General features: G+C 38.2%; 1 protein-coding gene across 1 annotated transcript; it reads right to left on the bottom strand.

Moving 5' to 3' along the window:
- Positions 1–1917: 1917 nt before the first annotated feature.
- LOC124148225 (cubilin-like) lies at positions 1918–8229 on the bottom strand. Its single transcript, XM_048382917.1, has 9 exons — positions 8132–8229; positions 7666–7847; positions 6467–6635; positions 5968–6149; positions 4762–4924; positions 4102–4286; positions 3482–3650; positions 2969–3150; positions 1918–2699 (listed from the first exon to the last, which is right to left on the bottom strand). The coding sequence occupies exons 1-9, from the start codon at positions 8187–8189 to the stop codon at positions 2532–2534; spliced, it is 1458 nt and encodes a 485-aa protein (XP_048238874.1). The 5' UTR covers positions 8190–8229; the 3' UTR covers positions 1918–2531.
- Positions 8230–9957: the final 1728 nt, after the last annotated feature.

The following is a 9957-nucleotide window of genomic DNA, read 5'->3' as shown; positions in this document are numbered from 1 at the left end:
AATATACCGATACAGGATTGGCTAGTATCAGATAGTAAAATTTGTTTTACAAACACCACAAGATAATAAAAGTAACTTACATTTCAAAGTGAACAGGGTATTCAAAGTCAATTTTCGATCATGTAAATACAGTAAAACAGGAAAAAAATGTATCCACCAGTGGCTGGATAATGGAAGGGGTTTTCCTGAGTTTCACTTGTCTATGCTGTGTCAACTACAACGGAAAGCTTTGGGGCGAAACATTCACGCTATGTTATTACACAGCAGACGTAATTCTAAATTAACATATCGTTTTCATAAGTTTTAACAAAATCAGTTAATGGACTATCGTGTCACTAGATTTTCTGGTTCATCAACCAATTTATTGTATGGTTTGTTTACAGGCCACCATCGCATGGTAGGAGTATTGCTGTGCGGCTTCAGGTCTAGTTTGCAAATTGTGTTAATAGCAGGTGCTACCGGTAGGGAACATGCTTACTCGTTTCTCGAACACCTGGTGTCATCACTGATTTTCAGTGGTCCATTCATATAAGTCTATTTTTCCCTTTACGCCAAATCTTTAATCTGTTTTGGCATATAATCTAGACTGGTTATTCTCTTGGATTGACAATTTGTATTTAGTCACTTTTATTACTCTCAAAGGGCCACGGGTCTAAACAACAAGGGAATCTGTACTTCCCCAAACAGAAACAAAACCCAGTAAAGGCATCTACACTACCCTTCACAGCCAAAACATATTTCTCCTCAGCAAATAAATTCAACTGGCTTGACCCCTCTACATGTACCTCCCCTCAAGACATCTCATCCGCGGGTGTCCATGGCGTTTGAACTAAACTTGGCCTAAATCTAAAATTTTTTCATGCATTGAAGGGCTTCCAGACTACAATCGCCATAGTATTTATTACTGACACTCAATAAAGTTCACTAAACAAGGTGCTTCAAAGAGTACACACGGCATTATTATTTCATACCAGCGCACTTTTGTGTCAATTTTAGTTTTATTTGGCTATTTTAAGGATTTGTATTAATGTATTACCTTTCTACGATGAATGCATTCCGAGATAATTAACAAAACAGAGTATATAGATGGTAGTTGGGTAAACACTGTCTAGCTTGTTATCTTTTTTATGCTGTTTGTTTGTTTGTTTTTAACGCCGTACTCAGCAATATTCCAGCTATATGACGGTGGTCTGTCAATAATCGCGTCTGAATTAGACAAGTGATTGACAACATGAGCATAGATCCATTCAATTGGGATCGATAACATGTATCAACCAAGTCAGCGAGCCTGACCACCCGTTAGTCGCCTCTTACGACAAGCATAGTCGCCTTGTACGGCCAATATGGGTTGCTGAAGACCTATTCTACCCCGGAATCTTCATGGGTTTCATATCTATTATTAACATTGGTTCTGTTAAGGTGAAGAGAATTGGCTACGTTAAATTTAACCTCGCGTCCAAGATTATTACACTTATCTAGCGACGTGCATGCACGTGTGTGTGGCTACTTGTACCAGCCCGGACTGATTCCGATTTATAGTGCCAGCTCACTGAGATACCATGCCGCAGTTTAACCCCACTCAGACACAGCATACTGACTCCGAGCCGACCAGTCCTTGTTTAGACCTGTGATGCCGAGCGCCAGACAGGGTAAGAACAAGTACCATCTTTTAACGTCTTTTGGTATGTCGCAGCCGGGGATCGAACCCCGGACCGTCCGCTCTCCGGGCGGACGCTTTACCACTAGACCACGCAGGCGGTCTATGTGTAATAAAACAGTATCAAAACAACAAATACTAATAACGGAGTATTTTAATCATAATTTTTAATCATGCATATTGTTTGTCATTAAACAAAGAAAGAATTAAAAGAATGAATTTGAGAAGTATATCAGTGAAGATTACGGTTTTTATTAGAAACATATATTCATATGCGAAATTAGAAAGTATCCGAATGTTTCAGAAACATATTCATTATAATTGATATAAGTGTTCGTTTCTTTACCCATTAGGTGAACAATAACACCCACATAATCTTTTCTGAAAATACTAAATACAGAGTCATACATGCTATTACTAAAATGATATTGTGGAACTCCTTTAGCTTTCTTGGTAAGCGAAGAATAAGAAAACAATGATAATTGTAAAATCAATGTATACCAGAATTCTTATTTTTAAAAACAACATCTACGTGTATCCAACCTTTATGTTATCAGGATAAAGTTACAAGTTTCACTCTCTACAAGTCTACATAACATTTAAACGGAAATGTTAACAAAAGTAGCACTGGTATCAACTGTTTGAAGTCACCATAAAATCAAAGCAAAATGAACGTTGCAAACATTAGCGATCAAGTACCTCCAAAAGAAAAAGAGGAAAAATACTTTCTATACAAATCCATATATTAGTTTAGAATCATCTCAATCAGTAATATCAGCATAAAACAAAGAGCTATATGAAGGAAAAGATAAAATCGCAATGAGTCCAGAATATGTTGATATGGACTAAAATGCAATACAGTTCCTCATCGCTATCAGGCGCAACTGTACTCTGCCTTGAATCCCCGTGACGCGACGGAGATGTCAGAGCGCATGCGCACGTACATGGAGTTGGATGATGACCTGTATGCAGTCGGAGCAGGTAACCTGTTTCCACAGTGCTTCAACAGCTGCCTGGCAGATGTGCTTGTCCCATCGTAGAGCTATGTGAAAACAAAGGAATAATGTTAAAATGCCAAGTCTACTTCATTAAAGAATCATAAAAAAATCGATTAAATCATATCAATATTTTATTTCTGATCATATGTTTAAATAACTTTAATATGAGGTTTAGAAAAAGAGAGATAAAATATCATGTTTTCAAATTATGTTTTTTTTCCATATTTTATCAGTAATAAATGCGTGTAAAAGAAAAGGGAATATTCTTTTTTTAAAAACAAAACATATATGAACCATATCAAACTGAACTTACAGCGACATAATCATAGCTGCAGCTAGCGTGATCTTCAACGTCAAAGTCCACGAAGGTGAGTGTAATCCTTTGGCCAGACTCAACTTTGATCAGCCAGCGGCATTCAGTGTTGTGAGGGTAGGTCTGTGGGTAGTTTTTGGACATAATGACTCCATTAGGGGTGCTGAATGTACCGCCACATCCTTTAGAATAACATGTATGTATTAACATATGTCATCAGATAAACATATTGGAATGAATGGTCTTGGACATTATGAGTATCTGCATTAAGACTCCAATGTGTTAGTGCTGTAGTCAGGATTCCAGGTCAGGATAGGTCTGGTTCGGTCGGGCCGATTTGTGTGTCATTATACCCTGGTAGCCTGTATATTTGCTTATGCTGTCAGTAACTGGCGTTCGGTTATGCACAGATCGCAGAGATACAGCTTGAATCGTGCTGGCTCAATGTAGTATATGGTTTTTTTAAGAACGACGTATTGCGTACAGGAGAAGGTTACTGAAAACATTAGCTACCTCCATTTAGAGCCTGGTAAAAGGCAGAAAACCCTGTGCCCGATACGCTGCTGTCGCTTTTGAATCTCACAAGCATGGTGTTCCCCGTTGATGTTACAATCTGATGAGTGGTCTGTCTGTGACAGAGTCTCGTAAGACGTGGAGAGGACAGGTCAGGCCCTCCAAAGACCTGCAACAATGGAGGAATGAGTGAGTTTGGTTAACGCCGGGTTGAAGGGTATGTGTGAGGTAGATCTGTAATGATTCAGATAATGGACTATATATATATATATATATATATATATATATATATATATATATATATATATATATATATGTATGGAAATACAAAAATAAGTCTGCACTTTATTCTGACATTCCACCAATATATAAAAAGCTCTACGGCACCAAAAGAAACATACATCAATGAAGATTTTACATTGCACTTCACAATACATTCTATTATTTTAGGCGCTTGAGACCAATTATTAGGTCACGATTCAGCCAATAGGCACCAACAAACTCGGCATTACTGCTCAAAGATCCGACATACTTCTGAGTATTTTCAAGCATTAGTAGAGGGTGCACCGAACAAAACGGTGAAACTTAAATGTTGCTATAAAAATATCAACAAATTATACCTCAACGACATCGTATGAACAGTTGGAATGTGTTTCGAGGTCAAAACTGGTAATAGTCAACTTGATATAACTGCCACTTGGAACTGTAATCTTCCACTGACAATCTTTATTCACGGGGTAATTGCCGGGGTAATTTGGGCTGGTCAATGTTCCGTAAGTGTCTGTCAGACTGCTACCACATACATCTAAACTCAAAATTTAGAAAAAGAATTAATTATAATTAGTTAAAAGATGTTCATAAAACAGACTGTTGTGAGACTGTTGCCACACGCTGAAATAACAAAACTGACAAATGAAAAAAAAGAATTACATCTTAACTAGTTAAAGGATGTTTTGAAAAATAAATTCATAACAAACAGAAGAAATACTCTTCAGAAAGCAACTAATTATAAATTAATATTCTTCGTCAATCTTGCAATGAAATGTTCCTGTCAGACTGCTACGACAAATAAAACTCATAATTTAAGAAAAATAATTAGTTAAAGGATGTTTCGAAAACATCATTCAAAATAATTTGTACAGACTCTCTTCAAAAACCAACGGATGCGTACCCATAAAATATTCTTGAACAGACCGAAAGTCCATATTTAAAAGTTACACTTGTGAAACACCTTTAAGTTTTTATACATAATCATCATCTAAGTTACATTCTATACGCACCAGTGGTGAATTCCCCTCGGAATCCACGGGCGCTCACGGTGCCATCTGTTCTCATGTGTACATACATCTGATTGGATGATGACGTATATATCCTTTGAGATGGCAGCGTTGAGCCACAGTACTTCAACATCTGCCTAGATGCAGCAGAATAGCCATCGTGTAGCTTAAAGAAACAAAAGATAAAAGGAATTACCATATATGCACATATTTGTACTTTCTTGTAAAATGGCGTCTTTTTGGACCCACGTCTTTCAGTTACTGTACGTGAAGCGAACAATTTCATTTTAGAGGCAAAGTTATTTTTCATTGATACAATCCCAACTCCCAAAATAACAAATAGTCGGTCCCTTGCACGTATGTAAATATGTTTTCCTAATCTGTATTACTTGTAGCTCAGTAAGAATTCTAACGGTCCATGTATTTATATGTAACAAGCGTATAGTTGACAAAGTCATCTATATCCCCCGCCCATTTTAACACGTTATGGTCCCAAACCAGGTAACTGACCGTACATTCCCTTAGCCCATGTCAAAAAGTTGCAATGGAAATTCTAAAATAAACATTTCTAAAACTCTTTATTATCGAATGGCACTAGTTCAGTATGCGCTTTATATATAGACATGCAATGTTTGGCAAGGAAGTAGTTAACAGTTTATTTGTTATACTCCTTAAGTAAACCAATCCTTTATTAAAACTTAAGTCCAACTTGTTGCCATGGAAACGTAAAAAATAAAAATTTATAAAACTCCTAAATAGCAAAAGGCATCAGTTCAGTATGTGTCTGGTAAACATGCCAAGTTTTGTAAGAGATTATTTAACGGTTTTTGAGTTACGCATCGGAAACGAACAGCACACTTATAGAACCTAAGTCCAACTTGTTGCCAATGAAACGTAAAAATTAAAAAATTATCAAAAATCCTAAATAGCAAAAGGCACCAGTTCAGCATGAGTCTGATAGACATGCAAAGTTTCGTAGAGAAATATTTAACGGTTTCTGAGTTATGCTCCGGAAACGATTTTGGGACGCACACACGCACACACACGCACACACGCACGCACACACGGACGGAACCCATTTCTATATCCCCCGCCAACTTCGTTGGGGCGGGGGATAATTAATATTCGCAACAATCGACTCTGCATTTAGCAGAGATTTCTTGTGACTATGGAAATGGTTTTTATCGCCTTTATTACAGAAATACCTACTGCAACATAGTCGTACTGGCAGGTGCTGTGACTTTCTACGTCGAAATCGGTTATATTCAGCCGCACCCTGCTTCCCCTCGCCACTGTGATCCGCCACTGACAGTCGGTGTTGTGGGGGTAGTTCTGGGGGTAGTTCTTGGACACTATGACGCCCTGGGGAATACTGAAGCTGCCCCCGCAGCCCTAAACGTGCAAACGAATACAAAAACGATGAAAAACGTCATACGTTTTATTTGCTTTTGCATCTTTTTGGAAAGGACTAACTGATACGAAGAGGGAAAGAATTACTGTTGGATGATTTCACATACGCATGGAACTATTATTTGAATCTTTACTGTTGACATATCCAAGGGTCATTTAAAATATGATATAACATAATAGAAAATATTAGGAAGTATATATGATGGATACGAATCAAATATATTCTCACTGCCGTGTGCGTAATTATATGCAACAAATAAACATCAAAAGATGGCAGCCTTGACAGCATGTCAATTACCTCCACTAAATGCCTTGTACACGGCTGAAAAGCCCTTCATGGTCACGCCAGCGTCACTCCTAAATCTGAGGGACAAGGTATTGCCAGTGGTTGTGAGGACTTGTGTTGTTGTCTGACTGTGGCAAAGCTTGGCTAACTGTGGGGCCGACGCGTCTGGACCTCCATACACCTTCATGGGACATACAAGACGTATACATATCACACAGTACTTGTTAGTTTGTAGCTTTATGTGGTATTCATTTTCCCGAGGCAAGGGAGTTAGCTGACTATAAAAGTCCAGTATCCGCCCTTGCCGAACTAAGCTGGAATTCTGGAGTTATATATTGGCTGAACTAACTGGTGCGAGCATAGTCCAATCAAAATCGCCCAACGAAAGAGACATCTAGTTCATGAGCAACATGGATTTCAACATGCAGATTTGGGTTGATTGCAGGATTTGCAAAGAATGTGTACCGTCAAGTGGGCATCGAAAGATATTTTCAAATATTGTGTTTAGGTTGTTAATCAAGGCGTTCTAGTGATTTGATGCACTTCGCAAGGTGAGACCCGTTTTATTACATCGTAGATTAGGATTATTGATACGATCGTCTTGAATAGGTGCCACCACTTTGTCAGAAGCAAATGCAAAAAGAGATTGAATCTAATTGATGGATAGAAGGGACATAGATGGGACATAACTCGTAATAGTCACTGGTGGAGCTACGATTGAGCAACAATAGTCCATCCTAGTTAGGTAAGGGTAGAATCTGGACTTTTATAGTCGGTTAACGCCCTTGCCTCGGAAGATGGTGGCAGTCAGCACAGTTTCAGCTGTGTTACGGTGGCCTACAATTGAGACTGGCCTGGGCAAACCATTGGTCGATAGGAAAGTGCCTAGCCGTTGAGTGTTGGTATTTGGTCAATCTTGCAATGGAATGACATGTTGAATGATATGTTACTAATGGTGACATACAATGGTTATAATCATATCATCCAATCCCCACTGACACATACATGAGGTATACGGAACCTGTTTTAGCCTACGTGACATCACATACTACCATTGACAAAAAATATGATAGAGAAAGAATCACAGTATACATTCCTATTTGAAAGAAACATTTAACGGTGATCTGACGAAGCCATCATATTGGTATAATTTTAGTCTTAAATCAAACTTAATTTTAATTGTAATTACATCTGGGGTGATGTTCTCCTACCTCAAGAGCATCAAAATTGCAGTTCGAGTGTGATTCGACGTGGAAGTCGTTAATGGTGAGCTTGATGTAGTAGTTGGTTGGAGCAGTTATCTTCCACAAGCAGTTTGTTCCATGTGGGTAGGGATTCGGGTAATTGGGACTCTTGATAGCGCCATATGTTCCTGTGAGCGATCCGCCACATGCTGTAATACGAAAGTGCTGAATGGAATACCTGGTGTTGATATTTGGTCAATCTTGCAATGGAATGACATGTTTAATGATATGTTACTAAGTGATCTACAGAACAATTTGTTAATTTCAGTATAGTGATGTATCGATATATGAATCATTTCTCCGTTGTTCGGTATCGCCGCTGTTACAGTATACCATAGAAGTTGTTATCCATAAACGTTTTGTTTACTTTGCTATCCATCAACTTTGTTATGACTGTCAAACAGTTCAGCAAGAAAGAGATAAAGGCTCTTACTTATTGCCTCATATTTAACCTGAAACCCTTTTCTGCTAACTGAACCGTCTGTGATCATGCGAATGTAGAGTCGGTTGGAGGAAGAATGATATGCAGGAGGAGAAAACAAAGGGCTAAAACAAAGACTGGACGGCTCGGAGTCAGCATACTGTGTCTGAGTGGGGTATCCATGTTAAACTGCGGCATGGTATCTCAGTTGGCTAAAACAAGGACTGGTCGGCTCAGAGTCTGTATACTGTGTCTGAGTGGGGTATCCATGTTAAACGGCAGCAAAGTTGCATTAGTCCGGACTAGTTCAAGCAGTCACACACACACACACACACACACACACACACACACACACACACACACACACACACACACACACACACACACACACACACGTGCATACGCACGTCGCTATGTAAATGCAATAATCTTGGACGCGACGTTAAGCATAATTTCAACTGATCTCACCTGTAGTTGAGGAAGGTACTGTTCATTACATGACATATTTGTGTAAATTCTTGGCATGTATAAACATGGTCGACATATATATATGACGTTATATGTGTCTTTGATTTACTTAATGTATTGTAATGTATACATATACTTTGACAGATGAAATATATTCTCAAGTATGTTAAAATCAATTATAGACATCATATCGTGTTGTTTGTTGCAACTTAACAATGCGTCCATGCATCGGTATAGAGAGGTCATAGAAACAAAACATACTTCTAGACATGTTCATTGCGAGCAGACAGTGAGTGAGTGAGTGAGTTAAGTTTTAAGTCACATGGGCAATATTTCAGCCATAACGTCACTATCAAAGGTTTAAGATTATAAATACTTTGAAAACATATAAAAAACCTGCCAACGATGGGCAGTAAAATAACAAGACTTATCACAGAGAAATATTTAAAACTAGTATGGAGTCATAAAATTGATATTACTATACATAACAATACATTATAAAAACAGGCTATGATCTCCAACAACTGAAGGTAGATCACCACGCTGGGGACCATGGGGACTTACAGTACTTTTGCTACCTGCATGGACCCCAGCTGGATTTACATCATCCCTTCAGGTGTTGGCGATGATTGACAAATGTAGCCAGAATAAAAGAACATATATACTACGATTAAAATTGTGGTGAAAAAACATTACTTAGAATGACGTGGTCTGACAAACCCTCTCTAGGGGACAATCATTTTACACTACTTCAACCCCCATCAAGGGTAAAGCCACGAACAATCTCAGTTAAAAAGTTTTCCGCTACCAATACTAAAATATATATTATTTACAGAACATATCATCAAAATTTATGTAATAATTCTATTTCTTTTAAAAAAACAATAATTAAATGACTACTTACGTGATTAAAAAGATCCTTTAGCGATGAAACTGTGGAATAGTTATCCCTTGTGATGGAAAAATCAACACAGTCAAGCAGGACATGCTTGACCGTGATTCTTTCATCACAAGGGATACAGAATGGAGGATCCTCACCTTTAAGTAAATATTCATGAGTATAACGTGAGTGACCAATACGACATCGTCTTAATACAACCTCTTCAAATCTGGACTGACAGCCCAAGTAGGTGTAACCAGTATTTGGTTTTATTTCATGTAATTTATTTATACCTACTTGGGTGTCCCACTTCTTTTGCATCAGATCACGGATGTAAGATCTAATTATAGGTTTATAATCACTGTATGGTAAAAGAAGTGGTGTCACAGATTTGTTGAGTGCTGCTTTTGCAGCAGCATCAGCCAGTGTGTTACCAACAATCCCAACATGGCTTGGTAACCAACAAAAGACGATGTCATATTGGCCAGTC

This window comes from Haliotis rufescens, unplaced genomic scaffold (assembly GCF_023055435.1).
Source record: "Haliotis rufescens isolate VD_foot unplaced genomic scaffold, xgHalRufe1.0.p SCAF_42, whole genome shotgun sequence".
NCBI classification, from domain to species: Eukaryota; Metazoa; Mollusca; class Gastropoda; order Lepetellida; family Haliotidae; genus Haliotis; species Haliotis rufescens.
This window is presented reverse-complemented; position numbering and strand designations above follow the sequence as displayed.

Excerpts from the sequence above, each read along its gene's own strand:
- LOC124148225 (XM_048382917.1), bottom strand. The coding sequence starts at position 8,189 with ATGATCACAGACGGTTCAGTTAGCAGAAAAGGGTTTCAGGTTAAATAT. Across the intron at positions 6,636-7,665 it reads GCAATTTTGATGCTCTTGAG|GTGTATGGAGGTCCAGACGC; the intron begins GTAGGAGAACAT and ends TGTCCCATGAAG. Across the intron at positions 3,151-3,481 it reads TTACCAGGCTCTAAATGGAG|GATGTGGCGGTACATTCAGC; the intron begins GTAGCTAATGTT and ends GTTATTCTAAAG.